Here is a 24,078-nt window from a genome sequence, read left to right as displayed (position 1 = left end):
CAGACATGTTCCAAATGAAAATACATGCTGTTAATACAATCAATCATACATATGTAAAAAAATCCATTCAAAGTGAAAAATAGATCAATGGGATTTCCTTGACATGGTTTTAGATTTCACATTGCAACTAACCTTTAAGAAACTGCAACTTGTTGGCCGGGCATGGTGGCTCACGCCTGTAATCCCAGCACTTTGGGAGGCTGAGGTGAGTGGACTACCTGAGGTCAGGAGTTCAAGACCAGCCTGGCCAACATAGTGAAACCCCTAATTTTGTAAAAATACAAAAATTAGCCAAGTGTAGGGGCGTATGCCTGTAGTCCCAGCTACTCGGGAGGCTGAGGCAGGAGAATCACTTGAACCTGGGAGGTGGAGGTTGCAGTGAGCCAAGATCACGCCACTGCAGTCACTCCTGCCTGCACAACAGAGTAAGGACTCTGTCAGAAAGAAAGAAAGAGAGAGAGAGAGAGAGAAAGGGAGGAAGGGAGGGGAAAGGGGAAAGTATAACTTGTCAAGTTTTGGTGTAATATCAAAGAAAAATATCCAAAATGATATGAAAAGGCTACTAAAATATTCCTCCTTTTCCCAACCACATATCTTTGTGAGTCCAAATTTTCTTCATATATTTCAAAATATCATACATTATAGATATATCCAAATATAAGAATTCACTTTTCCACTGTTAAGCCACACATTATAGAGCTTTACAAAAATGAAGAATAATGCCATTCTTCTCACTAGTTTTTTTTACATTTAGGACCATATAGTTACTGTTCATAAAAATTCATTATAGTTACATATAATAGGTTTATTATAAATATTTAAAATGAATTATTAAAAAAAATTTTTTTGGAGATGGAGTCTCACTCTGTCACCCAGGCTGGAGTGCAGTGTCGTGACCTTGGCTCACTTCAACCTCCGCCTCCCAGGTTCAAACGATTCTTCCGCCTCAGCCTCCCGAGTAGCTGGGACTATAGGCACATGCCACCATGCCCAGCTAATTTTTGTATTTGTAGTAGAGACGGGGTTTTGCCATGTTGGCCAGGCTGGTCTTGAACTCCTTATCTCAAGTGATCTGCCCACCTCAGCCTCCCAAAGTGCTGGGATTGCAAGCATGAGCCACCGCACCTGGCCCAAGAGTGTAATGAGATTCTGAGACCAAAAAGTTTAAGAACCACTATTTTAAATAGTTCTGCAAAGTTGGTCTGGTTCTCCCAGGAAGACAGTACTTAGAGCCAAACCTACTGTAAGAAGTGATCATTTCCTAGTAAGGTTCAGTAATGGAACATTGTTAGGGAGGAAACTCAGAAGCTGGAGTTAGTATTGTAACAGTTCATTTTCACAGTAACAGATAAGTGGAATAGATCAGGACCGTTGGGCTCAAGAAGGCAAACAAAGTCCTTTTTTGAAAGATAGGTTGCATGTCTGCATTAAGGAAAAAGAACTGAAACATTGCTTTTTTTTTTTTTTTTGACAAGTTATTGCTCTGTCACCCAGGCTGGAGTGCAATAGTGTGATCAGGGCTCACTGCACCCTTGATCTCCCAGGCTCAACCGATCCTCCCATCTCAGCCTCCTGAGTAGCTGGAACTATAGGCACACACCACCAGGCCTGGCTAATTTTTTTGTATTTTTTATAGAGATGGGGTTTTGGCCATGTTGTCAGGCTGGTCTCAAACTCCTGGGCTTACACGATCCTCCCACTTTGGCCTCCCAAAGTGCTGGGATTATAGGCATGAGCCACCCAGCCAGTGGAGAGACAGGATCTTGCCATGTTGCCTGTTATAAGTAAAATGTTTATTTAGAATCCCAGCACTTTGGGAGGCCGAGACGGGTGGATCACGAGGTCAGGAGATCGAGACCATCCTGGCTAACATGGTGAAACCCCGTCTCTACTAAAAAAATACAAAAAAACTAGCCGGGCAAGGTGGTGGGCGCCTGTAGTCCCAGCTACTCAGGAGGCTGAGGCAGGAGAATGGAGTGAACCCAGGAGACAGAGCTTGCAGTGAGCTGAGATCTGGCCACTGCACTCCAGCCTGGGTGACAGAGCGAGACTCCATCTCAAAAAAAAAAAAAAAAAAAAGTTTATTTAGAAACAGAATGCTTGTTCCTCTGTACTGCATGGAAAAATCAGCATTTAAACAAAATTTTTCTCAGCAAGACAATTTTACTTTCTGCAGAAAGGGTGCTCCTCACAGATGGAACAATGGTGAGAGCACACCTGAATAAAGGAAGGAAGCAATTTTTATCCCTTACACAGTTTGACCCTGTTACTGTGTCTTCTCTCCATTGGCTGCAGCCAGACCTTACAATTTAAACTGAACCTGATAGGCTAACAACTTAAAACTTTTCTAAATAGGTAAAAGCAATGGAGAACAAAGGAAAAGAGAAAATTATTTATGAAAAGGCTTAGAAAAGTAGTAACATTCCCAAATAAGGAGGGGGCGTAGGCTGCAAGCTGGGACATGCCTGTGAGCATGTCCAGCATATACATATTGGTTAAAGTACACGGACATAGAATGTACTCATTCCCTTAGATCTAACAGCTACATAGGAAAGGGCTAAACAAAAAGTTATGAGCATGAAGTAAGGTGGCTTGAAGGAAGTTAGTCTTTAAAAGAAACTATTATTTCAAACACTTACTATTTATTCTTTAACAATAAGGGAAACTTTGAGGAGGAAACTTTTTACTTGCTACATTGCTCAAGCTGGTCTTGAACTCCTGGGCTCAAGCAATCCTCCTGCCTCAGCCTCCCAAAGTGCTGAGATTACAGGCATGAGTCACAGAGCCTGGCCCTGTTTGTTCCTGATGTGTCTCCAGACAGATTAGGGAGGAATTTGTCCTTCTGTGATTCAAATAAGACAAAAGGGGATGGCAATTGGATCTCACCTCCGGCCCACAATTCCAGCTCAAGGTGGGAGGTCATAATAAAGAGTGTTAGAACATTTCCTTGCTGGAATGGTACCATGGTCAACTGCAGAAATTTAGCTCTAAGATTGATGTGGGAACCCTTCAACTGTTTGTCTCCTTTCCAGTCAACAAGTGAACAATGCCAGCCCTGAGGCCCAGGAGCTTTTCAGATTCTGGCCTTCAGTCTAAGGGTAACGATGTTAAAACTTGAATATTGTTTAGGCTCTGAATTTAATAAGCAATAAAAACCGTGAGAAACTATTTGACCCATTTCAGCCTCTTGATGGCCTGAAATTTCCATCTCACCGAGATGAAAAGAAGAAAGGCATGATCCAAGTAAAAAATGGGTTGTCTGTCCAACAGGAAAAGGAAGCAATAGGGATGAATTCTAGCTTTAGATGGGATTGTTTCTGGAAATAGGCGACACGAAGCACCACCAAGGTCAACGCCAAGGAATGAGTGGAAGTCACCCAGTAGGCTCTCCAAACCTTCCTTTAATCATTGAGAAAGTGTTCCTTCCACATCCACCCAATCCATCTTGGTCACAAAAGACCATTTAGCTTCAAGACTGCTCCTATGTGAAGAAAATAAAGAATAATGATTCACGTGATCCCTGGAGTCGGCCTGGCTAGATCTCAATCCTGACTCTACCAATTGTAATGACCTGGGCAGACGATGCCATCTCTCAGGCTTTAATTTCCTTCTCTGTTAAAATGACAAGCGGCAGTACTGATTTTATAAGGTTCTTATGAGGTTTATCTAAAATAATGACTATCAAACACTTAACATAGGACATGGCACACAATGAGTGCCGAATAAACGGTAGTTATTATTAGGGAGATTCTTTGCTTCGTATTCCCATCTGTGAGCAGTTTTTTTCCGTTATTTCTCCGCAGAAACCCTTTCTCTCCGGGCTGCTGATCTGCGAAGCATCTGGTCCTTCATATCCCTGAGTCATCAGCATGAAGATGCCGGGTTTCCAAAGTCCTCCCTCCTCCTACTGCTCTCTAGGGCTCCCTCTCCTGACTGCTTAGTTCTCCTGGGGGCCCAGACCTAAATTTCGTGACGGCATGTCTTTCTCGCGGCCGGGCCACCAGTCTTGGAGGAATGTCCTCAGTCTCCTTTGACCCAGAGACCACCAGACAGGCGGCGACAGGACTCCGAGGCACGCCCTGGCTTCCAAGTAGCTGGAGACAGGGCCGCGCCCGGAGGTGAGCAGCAGGCGGTGGGCGGGGCCGCGCTCCTTCTGAGGTGGGAGCGAGGCCGGGCGCGAGGCCACACCCCGAGGTACAAGAGCTGGGGGCGTGGCCACACCCGTGTTGAGAGCTAGGCTGAGGGCGGAACCGCGCCCCGAAGTGGGTACGAGGCTGGGGGCGTGGCCGCGCCGGTGAGGCGGCCAGGACCGTTAGAGATGCGCCAGCCGCCCCGTAGGCGGCGCGCGCAGCCGCCCGCAAGGCGTGAGGCAGCGCAGGGGTTAAGGCCGCCGGCGTCACCTGGGCGTCGCTGAGGAGACCCGCGAGCCAGCGAATCCCGCGCGGGCGGGGCGAACAGGTGCCCTCGCGCGTCAGGCGGCGGCAAGGGGCGGGGCGAGGGGACGCGGCCGGAAGCCCGGGGCGGGGCTCTGCCGGCCCGGTGAGCCGGGAGGAGCCGGGGAAGTCAGGAAGGAGCTCGCCGGGTTGCACGGCGCGCGATGTGGAGCCGCCGCCTCGGCCCCTGCAGCAGCAGCCGCCGTCGCCGCCGCTGCTGCTGGGGCTGCCGCCGAGCCCAGGGTCATGGAGCGCGGCTGCAGAGAGCGGCCGCCGGCAACAGCAGCAGCAGCAGCGAGCGTCGCGGCGACTGCGGAGCGCAGCCCGCCCCGTGAGGGGCTGCCCGGCCGGCGGCGGCAGCAGCAGCAGCGGCAGCGGCAACAGGGCGGCTGAGAACCCGGCGGCGGCGTTCCTCCTCGCTTCCTTCCCCGCCCCGCTTCGCCGCCTCTCAGCCTCCGTTCCTGAGTCCTCCCTTCCCCAGCCTTCCCGTTCCCATCCCCTCCTCCGCCTCCACCCCCATCCCCATCCCCTCCTCCCGCGCGCGCGTGAGCAGCTGAGCCCGGGGGCGGGGGAGGGGGCGCGTGCCGCCGGCGCGGGGGAGGGGCGGGCCGGCGCGCGCCGCGCCCAGGGCTCGCGGGGACCCGGGGGGCGCGTGCCGCGGCGCGAGGCGAGGCGCGAGGCGCGAGGCGCGGGGCGCGGGGCGGCGCGGCGGGGCCCCTCCCCCCTGCAGCCTGGCGCGCGCCGGCCGGGCCGCACCGCTGCGGGCTCCGCGCGCGCGGGCCATGTCCGCCTTCTGCCTGGGCTTGGCCGGCCGCGCTTCAGCACCCGCCGAGCCGGACAGCGCCTGCTGCATGGAGCTGCCCGCCGCGGCCCGGGACGCAGTCCAGAGTCCCGCCGCCGCCGCCGCCCTCATCTCCTTCCCCGGGGGCTCCGGGGAGCTAGAACTGGCGTTAGAGGAGGAGCTGGCGCTGCTGGCGGCCGGGGAGCGGCCGTCGGACCCCGGGGAACACCCTCAGGCCGAGCCTGGGTCTCTGGCCGAAGGGGCCGGACCGCAGCCGCCGCCCTCCCAGGACCCCGAGCTGCTGTCGGTGATCCGGCAGAAGGAGAAGGATCTGGTGTTGGCGGCCCGGCTGGGCAAGGCGCTGCTTGAGAGGAACCAGGACATGAGCCGGCAGTACGAGCAGATGCATAAGGAGCTGACAGACAAGCTTGAGGTGAGGACCTCCCGCCCGGGATGGGTGGGGAGCAGGGGCCGCCCAGGCACGCGCCCGGCCCTGGGCAGTTTTGGGAGCCACTCACCCCCACTTCGTTGCTCATCCTACCTCGCAGAAAATCTGGAATGAATGGGGGAGGGAGGATGGAGGATTATCAGATTTCATTGAACCCACTTGACTTCCCCACCCTGCTCACAGCAAATGGGTCCATGCATGGCTCCAGCCGCTGTGGGCCGTTCTATATACGTACTGTATCCAGCATCTAAAATAGAGCTTACAGTATGACTAATTTATACAGCACTGAGGTGATGTCTGCATACAGAGAAATGAGAAAGTCGGGAAGCATTTAAAATATGCTCCAGGTTTTCAGAGTAGTTAATCTCTAATCAGGGTGTTAGCCTAAAGCTTTCCAGTTTGGGCGTTAAGGCCTCTAGATGCCCTTGTCTTAACTTCCTGGCAGCTCAGAGTTGTGGGAAACAAGTGCCTCTAAAGGAGCTTTATATAGCCTTCAGATGCTCAGGGATTAGGAATTGTGGTTCCATTGCAGAAATCAGGCGAGCCAGGGCTCAACATGTGACCGCTGGTAGTGGATTTAATTTGGGCCTCAGTATTTATATGTATTTGAACAGTACTTTTCTGTGTTCTGGGTCTCAGGCTTGCAGTTGAATGACCAAATGCAACCTATGAAAACCATATTACTTTAACTTCTGTTTTTTTTTTTTTTTTGAGACTGAGTCTGGCTCTGTCGCCCAGGCTGGAGTGCAGTGGCCGGATCTCAGCTCACTGCAAGCTCCGCCTCCCGGGTTTACGCCATTCTCCTGCCTCAGCCTCCCGAGTAGCTGGGACTACAGGCGCCCGCCACCTCGCCCGGCTAGTTTTTTCTATTTTTTAGTAGAGACGGGGTTTCACCGTGTTAGCCAGGATGGTCTCGATCTCCTGACCTTGTGATCCGCCCGTCTCAGCCTCCCAAAGTGCTGGGATTACAGGCTTGAGCCACCGTGCCCGGCTAACTTCTGTTATAAAATACCTCTTAAGGTATCTGTAATATTTCTGCCAATTCCCTGGGCCAGTCTTTCAGAGTTGTTTGTTTTCTTGCCCTTAACTAGAAAAGGGCCTTGAATGCAGTACGGAATGCCAGCATTTCTAAAAATTAGATTGCCAAAAAAGGGGCGGGGGGTGGGGAAAGGGAGTCACCTGTGACTTACCTTTTCTGCCTGTGCATTTACTATTATTGTTACCTAGTTTAGTTGCAACCAGCTCTTTTCATTCTTATTACAGCAAGAGAATACTACAGACCTGAATGAGGTTTGAAATTGACCCTAATCAGGTTCCATATCACTGCTACTGGTTGAACAGTCAGAATGTAAATTCAGAAATATTCTATAATAAGATTTAAGTATGCCTGTAGTCCAGCGACATAAAAGTAAATCCAGGATATAAAAAGGAAACCTGTGAGTGCCCTGTAGTTTGGTTGGCCTGTTAACTAGGTCTGCCAGTCGATGAACTCCTGAGATACCTTTCTGAAAAGTCGTTTGTGAAACCTATATTTAGACTGCCAAAAAGCAGCCTAATGAATTGAATTGTTTAATTTTCACTTGAAGTAGAGGTCTAGAAATAAAAAGCTGCCTTTTTTTTTTTATAAAGAGATTCAATTATACGACTTTGTAAAGAAGCACAACTACAGAGATTTATACTTGTGATTTGAAATTTCTTCTGTGAAGGGCTTGATTGAAGGGACAGCTAACTTGAAAGGAACACCATATCAGTTTGATTAGTGCCAGATTTCATAGTAATCCTGAGTGTGCAATTACATACATCCTGGGTTCCATGTGGAGCCTTTATACCTTTCTTCAACAAAGGGCAAATATTTCAGAATTGTAACAAAAAAAAGGTTGTATTGTAAAAGAATAAGTTATCTTTGATATTTTATTTACTTAATGGACAACAATAGTTTAAAACTCAAACTATTTTTTAAAATCTTCATTCCTCTGCAGGTCAGCATATGAACTCTAGTTTTAAAAGTTCAATTTTAAGTTCTGGAGATAGTCACACAACAATGTGAATATAACTAACATATACTTAACATATACTTAAAGGCCAAATATTGATCATTGTTAATATTCAGTAATGAGGGGAGTCAGTTATATTATTTCTTCTAGGTATGTTTGACAATTACAAAAAATTTTAAAGTTTTAAAAACGTACATTAAAGATACTAAGAGAGTACCTTTAGTTGCTTGTTAATTCTTCTAGTATTAATGTGAGTGACAGACCTGGTTTACAGAGTACTGTTTTATTTGACACCTCCAGTTTAGTTTTCCCCACAGTACATTTTTTGAACAACCTAAGTTTTAGAATGTCTGTTTAGACAAAGTACTTTCTAACATTTAGTGCAAACTACTGTACTTTGTACCTTTTTCTTTCTCTCTCTCTTTTTTTTTTTTTTTAGACAAGATCTCACTGTATCCCCCAGGCTGATCTTGGCTTACTGCACCCTCAAGTGACCCTCCCACTCAGCCTCCTGAGTAGCTGGGACTACAGGCGCATATTACACGCCTGGCTAATTTTGTAAAAATGTTTCCTAGAGATGGGGCCTCACTATGTTGCCCAGGCTGGTCTCAAACTAGAGGGCTCAAGCAGTCCTCTTACCCTGGCCTTCCAAAATGGTGGGATTACAGGATTGAACCATTGAGCCTGGCGTGTATTTTCAATTAAATCAAACACTTGGGAGTATAAAACCAATACTTTAAGACACATTTATTCATGAGAGAACTTGACCAGAAAAAAAACATTTATAATATTCCACAAACTGTCAGACATTTGGACTCAAACACTTTTTCTTACAGGGTGGTTTGAAAGAGAAACATGTGAGTGGACTGAGAGAATGCCACTTTCACTATTGAAAATAAGACTGGTTTTATTTTAGTCCCATCTTCTCCACTACTACAAAATCGGCACCTTTCTCTTTTGTTTTGTTTTTTTTTTTTTTTGAGATGGAGTCTCGCTCTGTTGCCCAGACTGGAGTGTAATGGTGCGATCTCGGCTCACTGCAAGCTATGCCTCCCAGGTTTATGCCATTCTCCTGCTTCAGCCTCCCGTGCAGCTGGGACTACAGGCGCCTGCCACCACGCCTGGCAATTTTTGTGTGTGTGTATTTTTAGTAGAGACGGGGTTTCACCGTGTTAGCCAAGGTGGTCTCGATCTCCTGACCTTGTGATCTGCCTGCCTCGGCCTCCCAAAGTGCTGGGATTACAGGCGTGAGCCACCCTGCCCGGCCGGCACCTTTCTAATTTCGGGACAAACAAGGCATTTTCAAGATCTTTTCTACGTATTCATTAGTTAATATTAAATACCTCTCTGGTTCTGTGTACTAAGCCCAAGATTTTGTTTTTTTCGTTTCAAACGTTAAAGTACTTGATGCTACAGTTTTGTGTCATTAAAGCCATACTATTAATATTTAAAGTCTTCAGTGGTTTAAAGGTTAACATAGAAGTTTTTTAGTTATATGCCTCTTGGGGTTAAAATGAAAATTCAGGTTAATTGGAAAAACTGTAAGGTTTGGGCACTTTTTTCCGCTCTTGAGTTGACTGTATTTTATTACTCATTCACTGAATCAGATGCTTAAAGTTCTTTTTTTTTTCCTTTGAGACAGAGTCTTGCTCTGTTGCCCAGGCTGGAGTGCAATAGCATGATCTCAGCTCACTGCAACCTCTGCCTCCCAGATTCAAGCGATTCTCCCGCCTCAGGCTCCCAAGTAGCTGGGATTATACCCACCCACCATCAGGCATGGCTAATTTTTGTATTTTTTAGAGTTGGGATTTCACCATGTTTGCCAGGCTGGTCTTGAACTCCTGACCTCAGGTGATCCTCTGACCTCAGGTGATCCTCCCACCTCAGCCTCCCAAAGTGCTGGGATTACAGGCGTGAGCCACTGCACCCAGCCCAGATGCTTAACGTTCTGAAGGCATTTTTAAAAATTTCTTTTCTTTTCATCTACAATTAGCCCTTTTGCTTTTAAAACTTATATCCAGTCATGTCCTTAGCTTTTTCCCCAAAATATGAAGTAAGACAGTAACTTGTATTTATATACTTTTTTTCTTCGGGAATTAAATATTTGTTGTTAATGTACAGGATCTTCCTTTTTTCCATCATGGCTGAGTGGATTATCCCTTTACTGCAGAGATTGTCCTCTTCCCTCAGTTATATTTTCCTCCTCCTTCCCTAAGCCAGGCCAATTCTCATTAGTCCAGTACTATTTTTTTTTAAAAGGAAAAACAAAAGATGAAAATGAATATATAATGGGAGTCCCTAGTAGATTTAGGGAAGAAAACCCAGGGGTTCTGATTTGCATTCAGTACTTGGACCTTTTAAATAACAGTACTTTTCAGAACCATGCACTGGGCTTCTGAGCATATTGTCACTTTTTTGGTTTTTTTTTTTTTTTTTTTTTTTTTTGCAGAAATCCATTTCTGTAAAGACCTGTTTTATGTAGGCTAATGATCTTAATTTTGGGTGATGGGTTTTTTTTTTTAGTTTTAAATAGACTTTTTTTTTTTTTTTTTTTTTTTTTTGAGACAGAATCTCACTCTGTTACCCAGGCTGGAGTGCAGTGGCACCATCTTGGCTCACTGCAACCTCTGCCTCCCAGGTTCAAGCGATTCTTCTGCCTCAGCCTCCCGAGTGGCTGGGACTATAGGTGTGCACCATGCCTGGCTAATTGTTGTATTTTTGGTAGAGACAGGGTTTCACCATATTGGTCGGACTGGTCTTAAACTCCTGAGCTCATGATCCGCCCACCTGGGCCTCCCAAAATGCTGGGATTACAGGCATGAACCACTGCGCCCAGCCATAGACTATTTTTTAAAATGGTTTTAGGTTTCCAGAAGAGCTGGAAAGATAGTACAGAGAGTTTGCATATACCCTGCACCCAGCTTCCTCTTACTAACATCTTACAATAGTATGGTACCTTTGCCATAATTATTGAACCAGTACTCATGTGATTACTAACTAAAGTCTTCAATTTATTCAGATTATCTTAGCATTTATCTAATACCTTTTTCTGTTCCAGGATACCATATTACGTTTAGTTTTTGTGTCACTTTAGGCTCCTCTTAGCTGTAACTGGCAGTTTCTTAACCTTATTTTTGATAACCTTGACAATTTTGATATTAACTTTCTAAAATACTATATAACCCTGAGAAACGAAGGAGAGCATAAGCAGAACTTGACCTTCACACTTCCTGACAGTCTCCCTACAGTTTTCTAGTTAATTTAGCACTTAATTGAAAATATAATTCTAGGAGAAACTTTTCTCAGGGCAGATGCTAAATTCTGTACAAAGTGGTAAATTCTGTATGTTTATTAATAGGAAAGCCTGGAATTTTCACAGGATTGGGAAACACGAAATAGGAAGTTTGTCTCATGTCCAAAGAAATACAAGGACTGAATAGACTGATCAGCACCACCTGTCCTCAGCCCTGCCCCCAAGTGGATTGGATTGTTTTAGTTGCTTGGTTGGGCTCTTCCCTAACAGCTGTTTGCTGAATATTTTTAAATCACTCTGTTCTTTTAGAACACAAGCCTAATTTATCTGGCCTCTCAGTAACACTGTGATTACTGAGTTCTTGCCATTGCCTTCTGCTCAATCTTTTTCATTTTGAAAAAATTGAATAAAACCAAGTATCACAATTTTAGGATTGCAATTAGCATTTGTTCCTGCGTTCCATCTTGCTGAAGTTTCTACAGTGACTAAAACATTCTCATTTTTGGAAGTTAAGCACTACAAGGGATGCATAGAGCAAAAAATTCTCATACTGATGAGAAGGCCCTCCCTTGTCATTTCTTTTCCCACATTGCTCCAAACAGACTGTATAGAATATAATGTGTCTTTTTCAACAGGTACATTCGAGTGGCTATTTCCAAATGAGTTGTCCCCTTAAAGTTGTCAACTTGGGAGTTTTCGGTGAAAACCGCCTTTGCCAGTGTGCTCAGAATGTTAATTTTCGATTGCTGTTTTTATCTTTTGGCACATTCTTTTGACTGCTCTCAGTCATGGTAAATTTTCATCTTTTTGGGGTTAATGACTTTCAGAATGATTCAAAAGTCACTCAACAAAGTAAGGAGAATAAGATGGCAGGATGAAGGAGGCTAATATCATTTTTTAGACACACCCCAGATGTGAAGTAATGGAACTTATTTTCTTGCATGACTGTAAGCTGTCCCTTATGGCTTTCCAAAAGAAGCATTCTGAAAGATATTTTGAATGGTGAGAACTTCAGTAGAGAGAGAGTATAGCCTCTCAAGATAAGGAGATGACTGAATAGTCTGAAAGAGAAGATTCATATGTGCATTTTAGCTCATTCAAACAATCTCAGTGCTTGATGTCAACCTTCAGTGTGTCAGAATTTCCTGTAGAACTCAGTATATATACATATACAGATATACACACACACACGCGTAGATGCCTTAGACTTCAGTCTATTATTTATTGAATCACAATCTCAGGAATTGGGGTCCAGGGTGTATTTTGAATAGTTACACGAGAATGTTTCTGAGAGCACCAAAAGTTCAGGACCATTACTTTCACTTAGATTTCCTAGAGTCTTTGAAGTATAGATTTGGCTGTTGTACATATTGTGCTTTTTAAGTAGGAGAACATACTCTTTTCAGAGGCGTGCATATTTATCTCAGAAACAGAAAGTGTTTTTTTGTTTTTTTGTTTTTTTGTTTTTTTTGAGATAGAGTCTTGCTCTGTCACCCAGGCTAGAGTGCAGTGGTGCGATCTCAGCTCACTGCAAGCTCTGCTTCCCAGGTTCGTGCCATTTTCCCGCCTCAGTCTCCTGAGTTGCTGGGACTACAGGTGCCTGCCACCAAGCCTGGCTAATTTTGTTTTTTGTATTTTTAGTGGAGATGAGGTTTCACCGTGTTAGCGAGGATGGTCTCGATCCTGTGACCTCATGATCCGCCTGCCTCAGCCTCCCAAAGTGCTGACACTACAGGCGTGAGCCACTGTGCCCGGCCACAAAAAGATGTTTTTATTTCCCTCAATCCAAAGGAATCTTGTTTTATTGAGCTGCTACATTAGACCATAGGTACTTTTCCTGCATACCATCTTTCATATGCAATTTGTTTTATCAATCTCTCCCACTAGAATGAAAACTGTGTACAGGCAAGGACCATGTCTGTTTTGCTTATTAGAACGTCCCTAGGGGCCGGGTGCGGTAATCCCAGCACTTTGGGAGGCCGAGGCGGGCGGATCACGAGGTCAGGAGATCGAGACCATCCTGGCGAATACGGTGAAACCCTGTCTCTACTAAAAATACAAAAAAATTAGCCGGGCGTGGTGGTGGGCGCCTGTAATCCCAGCTTCTAGGGAGGCTGAGGCAGGAGAATGGCGTGAACCTGGGAGGCGGCGGAGCTTGCAGTGAGCGTAGATCGCACCACTGCACTCCAACCTGGGCTACAGAGCGAGAGACTCCGTCTCAAAAAAAAAAAAAAAGAATGTCCCTAGGACAGTGCTTGGCCCATAGTAGGTGCTCAAGAATGAATGAATGTACCAGAAATAAATATGCAAGGCTTAATGGGCCATGATTTAAAGTAGCCCTGAACCTGAACTTGCCCTAATGATTTTGAATTACATTACTCTATATAGCAGCACGTATTTATTGAGCTGTGACTTAGAGAACCAGACAGAGTCAACTGACTTAGACAAGCCCTGCTTTGCCATTTACTAGTACTGACCTTGAGATTGTCACTTAACCTCTTCTGTTGCTTCATTTGTAAGAAGAGATGGTTAATTGAAAAGATATCTGGAGTTCTTTTTATCTCTGAAAAATTCTGTGATAGTAAGAGCCTGGTATTATGCCATGGATAATAGGTGACTCCATGGATAATAGGAAGCCTCCTTATAAAAAGTAGGGAGGGTGCGGGGCACGGTGGCTCACACCTGTAATCTCAGCACTTTGGGAGGCCGGGCCGGGGGGATCACGAAGTCAAGAAATGGAGACCAACCTGGGCAGCATTGTAAAACCCCATCTCTACTAAAAATACAAAAAGTAGTCCCAGCTACTCGGGAGGCTGAGGCAGGAGAATGGCGTGAACCCGGGAGGCGGAGCTTGCAGTGAGCTGAGATCCGGCCACTGCACTCCAGCCTGGGCCACAGAGCGAGACACCATCTCAAAAAAAAAAAAAAAGTAGCTTGGTGTCATGGTGTGTTCCTGTAATTCCAGCTGCTTGAGAGGCTGAGGCAGGAGAATTGCTTGAACCTGAGAGGCAGAGGTTGCAGCGAGCCAAGATCTTACCACTGCACTCCGGCCTGGAGGACAGAGCAAGACTCCACCTCAAAAAAATCAAAAAGGATTTTAGTTATGGGACTCATTTTTAGTTGTTTAAATGTGTAGTTCACCAGTTGATTAGATGACTGGCAAATTTCAAGTGAACTCCCTAGTCTAGAACCTCATGCCTAAGGATAAGAATAAACATAATAACTTTAAGTATTTTCAGTAAGAATGGCGTTCTCTTTGTGAAGCCAGCTTCTTCCCTGATGTGGAAGAAGGAATATCTTTGTAGCTGTGAATTGGGTAACTTGTCCTACGTGGTAGGGTGTTTTATTGTGTCGACTAACTCGGAAAAAGAAGTTAGGAGAGCGTGGAGATTAAAATAAAAAGCTGTGGAATTTTTATCAATGTTTAAATCCTCTTTACTTTTCACCCAGCACTTAGAACAAGAGAAACATGAATTGAGAAGACGATTTGAGAACCGAGAAGGGGAGTGGGAAGGCCGCGTGTCAGAGCTGGAGAGTGATGTGAAGCAGCTGCAGGATGAGTTGGAGAGGCAGCAGGTTCATCTGCGGGAAGCAGATCGAGAAAAAACACGGGCTGTCCAGGAACTGTCGGAACAGAACCAAAGGCTATTGGATCAGCTCAGCAGGGTGAGTCACAAATTATGAATTTAAGATGTAAAATACTAAAAGTTGAAATAGGCCGGGCATGGAGGCTCATGCCCGTGACCCCAGCACTTTGGGAGGCCGAGGCGGGAGAAGCACTTTAGACCAATTTGGGCAACATAAGGAGACCTCATCTCTACAAAAGTTTTTTAAAAATTAGCCAGGCATGGTGGCACCTGCCTGTGGTCCCAGCTACTTGGGAGGCTGAGGTGGGGGCATCGCTTGAGCCCGGGATGTCAAGGCTGCAGTGAGCTGTGATCAATCATGCCACTGCCTTCCAGCCTGGGCGACAGAGTGAGAGCCTGTCTCGAAAAAAACAAAAAGTTAGCCGGGCGCGGTGGCTCAAGCCTGTAATCCCAGCACTTTGGGAGGCCGAGGCGGGCGGATCACAAGGTCAGGAGATCGAGACCACAGTGAAACCCCGTCTCTACTAAAAATACAAAAAATTAGCCGGGCGCAGTGGCGGGCGCCTGTAGTCCTAGCTACTCAGGAGGCTGAGGCAGGAGAATGGCGTGAACCCAGGAGGCGGAGCTTGCAGTGAGCCGGATCGCGCCACTGCACTCCAGCCTGGGCAACAGCGTGAGACTCCGTCTCAAAAAAAAAAAAAAAAAAAAAGAGTTGAAATAGAGCTTCTGTGTAATGTCAGTCATATAGATGATAAGAGCAATTCTAATTTTGTATGCCTTTGTTTTTAACAAAGTTCAGTATTTCTATCTACAAGAACTTTGGTATTACTGAACTAGGGGTCAGGAGCCAAGATGTATGCTTGTGGTTAACAGACTTCAACAATCACTTAACTTGGGAGTTTTCTCATTTTTAAAATGAAGGGGTTGTGCTTAATGACTTCTGAAATTTTTATAGCTCTGAAAGTTCATGATTACTTTACCTACAGAAAGTCTATCACTGGCAAAATTATGTTTAGTTAAAATATTAAAAGGTACTGTCTTTAAACTTTTTAAGCTTAGGGAAAATTTCTAGAACAATTGAGTTTTATTGATGTTGCATTTGTGAATGTACATTTTTTGTATTGTTTAAATATGAAAAGAAATGTGTATCTGTATTGAAAATTTGTTTTATTTCCACATTTAGTAAACATTCTTTATTTGTACCTTTCTAAGGTGGTGTCGTGGAAGTATTAACCAAAGTCAAGGCTGTAAAATAATTTCAAGGAAGGAGGTTGAGGCAGAATAGATGGAAATCTAATTTAAATACAGAACATATCTTTTAAACAAATGCAGGAAGGTTATTAATACCCTGGTCTATAAATCCACTTATTTTAGAAAATTAAGACTTGGATTTACTATTGTTCCTCAGCCCTTCTTGTATATTGAAAATAAAACAACCAACTCTTCAGTTACCAGAGAAAAAAGAACTTCTCTGATATCATCCCTCAGTGCTGATGTTCTCATGGGAGCAGTGCCGTGTCTGCATGGTTAGTGTTTGGTGCTTTGGTCTTAGAGAAAAGTGTAAATAGGGCAGCATTTCATAAATTCCTGGATCTTCCACTAATTTGATGGGTGATGCTGTATGAAGTTATTTCACTAGTTTGTGTTGTAGTTGCTTCCTGTAGTTATTCTGAGGCCAGTGAAAAAACATGTCTCACAAGAATATGGGAAGTAAATGCCAACAGTAGGGAAGGGAGGAGAAGAAGGAAAGGTAGAGGAGAGGGAGAAAGAAGGAAGGAAAATGATGCTTAGTAACTAGGAAAATAGTTGCAGGGAAATACCAGAATGTTTGTGAGAGGTGAGGATTCAGGCAATAGGTAAAGCTAAAGATCTCGCCTGCAGGTTTCCCATCTGGAGAATCCAGTCGCCGTTTGTTTGTCTGGGAAGTAGGAGTTGGACAGTTCAGGAAGTCACTTCACAGAGCCAGCTTAGTAACAGGATTTCTGATTCAGTTCTTTTTTATTTTTATTTTTATTTTTTTATTTTTTGAGACGGAGTCTCGCTCTGTCGCCCAGGCTGGAGTGCAGTGGCCGGATCTCAGCTCACTGCAAGCTCTGCCTCCCGGGTTTACGCCATTCTCCTGCCTCAGCCTCCCGAGTAACTGGGACTACAGGCGCCCGCCACCTCGCCCGGCTAGTTTTTTTGTATTTTTTTAGTAGAGACGGGGTTTCGCCATGTTAGCCAGGATGGTCTCGATCTCCTGACCTCGTGATCCACCCGTCTCGGCCTCCCAAAGTGCTGGGATTACAGGCTTGAGCCACCACGCCCGGCCAAAACCATAGCGTCCCTGGGTGGGCTCGAATCTGATTCAGATCTAAAACCTTTTTTCAGCAACTGGGAATGGAATCTTTATCCTTGCAAAAATGTTTGTTTTTGACTATTTTCTTTCATTATTCATGAAAGATTCAACCAGAGAGGCCTGGCTAGATTGATTTGTTTGTTCAAAAACATTTAATACATACTTTGAGTAAGTGTTTCTTATGGAGACTTATAGAATGAATGCCACAAACCAGAAAAATTAAAGGGGAATTTAAAATTTCTTCGGGGCTAAGTTCATGTTACAAAATAACATGAGCTAAAGCAGACTCAGCCCTGTGAAAGACAGGTGACCAAGAGAGATGAAGGGAAAAAGCAGATCTCAGCGTGACATAGCAAAAGCTCATGGAGCTTGGAATCTGACTCTGGTACTCATTAACGGGGTGACGTTGTTTGTGCCTCAGTTTCCTTTTCTTTAAAATGAGTATAAAAATTTATGCCTCATACAAGTACTGTTGAAATGAAAAATGAGATAATGTGTTTATGTTAAACAGTGTAGGAAGGTAAGGATTTGTTTCAGTGTTGTTGGTTATTTTACTAAAGCAGTGTCTTTATAATTTGTTCACTTTGCCTAATTTTTTATAGAAAATTCTGATAAGCTGCTCCTAAAAGAATGTAGGAGGATAACATTTCTACTAAATCTAGATTTTTGTTTTTCTCTCTGGCCTTGAATATAGGCCCTTGTTGGGTTTTATAGTTTTTTCCCTTTTTTCAAGCAGGACCAGCCCCTGGGGTTTCTATCAGCAGCAAGTTTAGATAGCTTTTTATTAACTGAGTATCCAGGAACTAGAGGAGTTAAGTATTTTGAAGTGAATTAAGATTCTCCTAGGACAACATAATCAACAGAGGTAGTAGAAGGCTGTACTTTTCTTGTAGTGTTTATAATGTGTTTTTATAAATATGAAATGTATAATATCTAATATCTAAAATGTAGTACAGTATTTCTTTGATACCTTCATCCAGAGTTTACATACATCTCATTGGCTTCCTTGGCCTCCAAGGCTGCTCTTCTCTTTATTAATAACAGCTTTATTGAGATATAATTCACATACCATAGAGTTTACCTTTTAAAAGGTACAATTTGGGACTTAGTGCAGTGGCTCATGTCTGTAATCCCAGCACTTCAGGAGGTTGAGGCAGGAGGATCACTTGAGGCCAGGAGCTTGAGACTAGCCTGAACTATACAGTAAGACCCTATCTCTACAAAAAAAAATGTTTAATTCTCCATGTGTAGTGGTGCGTGCCTGTCTGTAGTCCTAGCTGATTGCTTGAGCTTGGGAATTTGAAGCTGCAATGAGCTATGATCACACCACTGCACTGCAGCCTGAGTGACAGAGTGAGACCTTGTCTCTTAAAAAAAAACTTTTAAAAGCGTATAATTAGATAGATTTAGTTATTTACAGAGCTGTACCACCATCACCATTATCTAATTAGAGAACATGTCACCCTCCCCAAAAGAAACCCTGTACCCATAGCAGTCACTCATTTCTCCTAACCTTATAAGGACGCCAGCCATATTGCATTAGACCCACCCTAATGACTTCATTTTAATTTGATTACCTATGTAAAGACCCTGTCTCTAAATAAGGTCACATTCTGAGGTACTGGGGTTTGAACTTCAATATATGGATAGGGGAAGGGGAACATAATTCAATCCATAAGAAATGTGTTGGGGTTTTCTTACCAACAGATACAACTCTTGGATCTTAATCAGTGCTGTCTGTGGGAGGTGTTCACAGTAGTGTTGATTTTCTTGGGGATTCCATACACTTAATAACATATTTACATACCAAAGATACATAAGCCTTTGGCCATATGACTAAGAGCTGCCATGGTTCATGGGAAGATACTTAGAACCCTTAATTTTATTCTTTGAGAAAGTCCCAATCCACCTCTCTCATTACCTTCCTCTAATGACTAATCTGCATTCTATTCCTTAGAGTAAAATATGAAAGCCTTTATTATTTTTTTAGATCTTCTTTAATTCAACATTCAGCAAATATTTATTGGTCAAGGCACTGGGAATACAGTGGAGAACACAAGTCCTCTGTTTTACGAAGCTAGTAGGAGAAGATGTATAAATAACTGAACAATCCACAAGATGCAGATTGCATTAGGTACTATGAAGGGTGATTTGATGGAGACTGACTAGAAAGCAGGGAGCTTTTTCTACCTTACAAAGAGTCGGTAGGGGGCAGGGCATGGTGGCTTACACCTGTAATCCTAGCATTTTGAGAGGCCAAGGTGGGTGGATCACCTGAGGTCAGGCGTTCGAGACCAGCCTGGCCAACATGGTGAAACCCCGTCTCTACTAAAAATACACAAATTAGTCGGGCATGGTATCGTGAGCCTGTAATCCCCAGCTACCCGGGAGTCTGAGGCAGGAGAATCGCTGGAACCTGGGAGGCAAAGGCTGCAGTGAGCCGATATTGCTCCACTGCACTTCAGCCTGGGCAACAGAGCAAGACCACATCTTAAAAAAAAAAAAAGTCGGTAGGGAAGGCTTCTGTGGGGAGACAGTATCTGAGATGAGACCCCACGGGTGAGGAGCCAGCTGTGGAAGAGCCAGGGGAACAGCATTCTTTGATGAATACTGTTAGATTGTAAACTCTATGAGAACAGGGACTCCATCTGTCTTGTTTATTGTTATAAACAGGTATCTAGCAGAGTGGGCATTCAATAAAAGATGGTTGGTTTTGTGGTTGTTGTTAAATGATTATCTAAAATACCCAATAAGGAACTGTCAAGAATACACTACCCCTCCATGTACTCTGTAGAAGTGCACGCCTGACTTTCACACTCAGTCTTAGGCTGTGTGTATGCTGTTTGAAAACCAGTTGTCAAAAGATGCCATGGATGTCAATGCTTTGACAGGCAACCCATAGCTAATGGTGACTCAGTTGCCTAGAGACCTAATATTATTATCATAGATATTCCTGGAATTGCATAAAAAGCCAGTCTTCAATGAATTGAGAAGAGTGACTACATATGAGAATGGACAGAGCTTTTGTGCATTGATTTAAAGTCTGCAGGTCCTTTTGCATTGCACTGTGCTTCTCCATGGTCTGCAGGTTGGTCAGTTACAGAGAGACTGGTTCTGTAGTTCTCTGACTCTGCTGATAGGTATGGAAATGAGCCTTTCAGCTTTTACAAAAAATTCTTGTCTCATGGGATGACTGGCCATTATTTGGGTTTAGGTGTCATTATGGCTTTCCTGTCCTTCCTGGGAGCGTACACTGGACAAAAGAACTCCCTGTCTCCAACTCTGTGTCATCTCATCTGTTCTCATGCTCCAGATGGTCTGTAGTATGGAGAAGGAGGCAGCCAGAGGTTCTCTTTTGGAAAGCTGAATGGTGATTGCATCTGAGCAGAGCCGCATGTAGGATATATGATTGCTCACTGTACAGCCCTGATGGCTTCTTCAAGAGTGAAACTCTTGAGAATTCACCTTAAAATAATTATTTTTTTCTTTTATTATTTATTTAGGTATTGTGTTATATCCTTTTTGCATTTGTTTTCCCAGAGCCCCCTCCATTTATCCCTTTCCTCTCATCACAGTGCTACAAGTGTCTCTAACAAACCTCTCCCCAATTTCTCACATCCAGAATTGGGGTCATGTGCCTTGTCACTATGGCTTTGGGTATTACTACCTAATACCCAAAAGGAGAAGTTGTATTGGTAGCAGTGTATAAAAGGGGCTGTTTCAAAGGCTGAATGAAGCCAAGATGGATTTCTTTTTTTTTTTTTTTTTTTTTTTTTTGAGACGGAGTCTTGCTCTGTCGCCCAGGCTGGAGTGCAGTGGCCGGATCTCAGCTCACTGCAAGCTCCGCCTCCCGGGTTTACGCCATTCTCCTGCCTCAGCCTCCCAAGTAGCTGGGACTACAGGCGCCCGCCACCTCGCCCGGCTAGTTTTTTTTGTATTTTTTAGTAGAGACGGGGTTTCACCGTGTTAGCCAGGATGGTCTCGATCTCCTGACCTCGTGATCCACCCGTCTCGGCCTCCCAAAGTGCTGGGATTACAGGTGTGAGCCGTGCCCGGCCTTGCCAAGATGGATTTCTACTATAGAGTCACTGAGATAGGGAGGGTGATAAAGAGCATTCAACAGGAAGTTAGGCCTAGGTCCAAGGCCAGGAGAATCCAAAGCCTGTACTTTAAACTAGAAGGGATTAGACCAAGAGATACCTGGAGAAATGGTCTAAAGATTGGTGAAGGAGAGACTGAAATAAAGAAACAAAGATTGGTTATAGTTAGGTGAAGCCAGGAAGTTTGAAATCTATGTTTATCAAAGATTGGCTCCCAATGGGGTGTTCTTTTTATGAACTTTGATTTATCTGGCTAGGATAGGGTCGGCTTCTTAAGGAACTTAGCTTTACTGAATATTCCTTAGCAGATATTCAGAAATTCTAGTTTTGCCTCTATCCTAAGTTTAAGTTTTATAGATTTGTTTGTTTGTTTTCGAGAAGGATTTTCGCTCTTGTTGCCCAGGCTGGAGTGCGACGGCACAATCTCAGCTCACTGCAGCCTCAGCCTCCTGGGTTCAAGGGATTCTCCTGTCTCACCCTCCTGAGCAGCTGGGATTACAGGCGCCCGCCACTACATCCGGCTAATTTTTGGTATTTTTAGTAGAGGCGGGATTTCACCATGTTGGCCAGGCTAGTCTCAAACTCCTGACCTCAGGTGATCTGCACACCTTGGCCTCAAAAAGTGCTGGGATTATAAGCATGAGCCACCATACCCGGCCTATAGATTTTTAAATTTAAAAAATGTTTATTGTGTTTCCTGATGGCAAAAAGAATTCATGTTCACTGGGAAATAATATTGAGACAATAGCGAAATATTCAGTGTAAACAGTGAAAATCTCCCATGATCCTCTTCCGAATAAAATACTAGCCACGGTTTGGTGTTAGTTTTTTTTTTTTTGTATTTTTTCATATGTGATACACACACACACACACACGTTGTACATAACTTTTCTACTTATTTTGCTTTCTTTTTGTTTGTTTTTGAGACAGAGTCTTGCTCTGTCTCCCAGAGTACAGTGGCTGGAGTGTACTGGCACAATCTCGGCTCACTGCAACCTCTGCCTCCTGGGTTTAAATGATTCTTGTGTCTCAGCCTCCCAAGTAGCTGGGATTACAGGTGAGTGCCACCATGCCTGGCTGATTTCTGTGTTTTTAGTAGAGATGGGGCTTTGCCATGTTGGCAGACTGGTCTCAAACTCCTGGCTTCAAGAGGTGATCCTCCCACTTCAGCCTCCCAAAGTACTGGGATTACAGGTGTGAGCCACCACGCCCAGCTGTTTTTGCTTTCATTTTAAACAAAAGGTTTTAAACAATTTTTTTTCACTTACTATATCTTGGACTTTTTTTTTTAAAGCATTTAAAATGGTTGATATAGTATTCCATATAGCACATATGGAGGTACCATGGCTAATGTAACAGCTGTGCTATTGAAGGGCATATGTATTGGTTATAGTGATTTAGTGTTACAAACACTGCTGCAGTGAACGTCCTTGTTCATATATTTTTGCACTCTTAACATTTTTCTAGGATAGATTGCTACAAACAGGATGGCTAGGTCAAAGGGTATGTCCATTTAAAGTTTTATTAGATACTATCATATCACTCTGAGAATGTTTTAATAGTCTATACTCTCCTCATATCTACCTTCATCAAGAGTGCAAAACCTGTCATTCTGTATGCATACATAGTACAACTATAAAGAAAACTGAGGTAATTATCATCACAAAAGTCAAGATAATGGTTACCTGGGGAATGTGTGTGGTTGAGAGGGAGGATGCCTGTCATCATGGAATGGTGCCTGGAGAGGAGGCTTCTGGAAAGCTGGCAGTGTTCTGTTTCTTGACCTTGGTGGGAATTATGTGGGTGTTTGCTTTATAATTATTTGTTAAGCAAGACATATTTGTTTTATGTATTTATCTTTATATATGTTATATTTCACAATTTTAAAAATCATTAATTCATTCAACAAATACTTATAATGTGCACCTACTATATGTGAAGTCACTGTTCTGAGTAACAGTGATACTGCAGTGAACAAGGTGAATTCCCTGTCTGAAAATAATGCAGGAGGTTGACAGTGAAGAAGGAAGTATGTAAACAGACAAATCAGCTAGTGATAGTACTATGAATAAAATAAAACCAGGAAAGGAGAAGAAAGTGGTAGCTGTAGAGACAACTCAATATTTGATAGGATTCTCAGGAAGGAACCTTTGGGGAGGTGAAGTTTGAGCAGGATAAAAAGGAGCAAAAGAGTATTCCCGGCAAAACAACATGTAAAAGCCTAGGAACAGTGGAAAGAAGGATGCTGTGACTGGGGTGTGGTCAGCTTGGGAAGGGTTAGGAGATGAGATCAGAGAGGTAATCAGCAGCCAGATTTCATAGGACCTTGCCAGCTACCAGGGGTTTTATTCAGTGTGCTGGGAAGCCAGTGATATGTTTTTGGCAGGGAAGCATCATGACCTGATTGATAACAACTTTTAAAAGGTTACTCTAGTTACTCTAGGAGGATGGATTATTGGGCTGAGGGTGGAGGGATACAGATGGATGAAGAAGTGACTCCCCAGGTAGAATTGATAGTAGCTTTGATTATGGAAGTGTTGAAATGGGTTAGGTTGGATATATGTTTTGAAGGTAGAACCAACAAGACTTACTAATGGGATAAATGGTTGTGGGAAGGAAGGTTAAAGAAAAAATAATCAAATGTGACTCCTAGGTTTTTGTCTTGAGCTACTGGAGGAATAGTGGCATCATTAACTTGAGAGACCAAAGGCTAGAGGAAAGAAAGGGATAGGTTGGAATTTAAAGTCAAATAATTCATCTTAGACTGTGTGGATAATTAAGGTTGAGATGCACTTTACATATCCATATTAGTTTCACATAAGTAGAACAAATGAGAATTCTGTTGTATTGAGATGAAATACTGAGTTAAATTTCTGCAGCCTTCTGAGGTCTCTCAGGACCTGAGACTCTGTTCTAGTACCTTTCGTGAGGTTGTCACCAAGAATTTCCTCATTCATAGTGACAGAAGCTGAATTCAGACAAGAGTGTCCCCCACCCACCCCACGTACACACGCTCAGCTCCTAGAAGAACCACCTTGTGAGTTCATGTCTGTGAGGTGAGATGTGTAGGAGGAAGTTAATGCAAACAGGTGCTTTTTCTGTTTCCTGCCTGTTTGGAGCTGTTTTCCTCAGTCAGCCTCTAAT

General features: G+C 44.0%; 1 protein-coding gene across 6 annotated transcripts in view; it reads left to right on the top strand.

Moving 5' to 3' along the window:
• The first annotated feature begins 4,565 nt into the window (after positions 1-4,565).
• The window catches only part of LOC105494849 (BICD family like cargo adaptor 1), a 109,697-nt gene continuing 90,184 nt past the window's right edge, over positions 4,566-24,078 (top strand). For 2 of the 6 annotated variants that reach the window (XR_003021112.2, XM_071070976.1), the window contains exons 1-2: positions 5,144-5,647; positions 14,360-14,575. Coding sequence is in view for 4 of the 6 variants with exons in the window: in XM_071070976.1 (XP_070927077.1) it covers positions 5,216-5,647; positions 14,360-14,575 (648 nt within the window). In the remaining 2 variants the exon portion in view is untranslated. Of the gene's footprint in view, positions 5,648-14,359; positions 14,576-24,078 lie in introns of all 6 variants that reach the window. The other 4 variants (XM_011763759.2, XM_011763782.2, XM_011763751.3 and 1 more) reach the window with 4 other exon arrangements.

The sequence above is a fragment of the Macaca nemestrina genome, chromosome 10 (assembly GCF_043159975.1).
Source record: "Macaca nemestrina isolate mMacNem1 chromosome 10, mMacNem.hap1, whole genome shotgun sequence".
In the NCBI taxonomy this organism is placed as follows: domain Eukaryota; kingdom Metazoa; phylum Chordata; class Mammalia; order Primates; family Cercopithecidae; genus Macaca; species Macaca nemestrina.
Note: the sequence above shows the minus strand (reverse complement) of the source record. Positions and strands in the feature narration are given on the sequence as shown.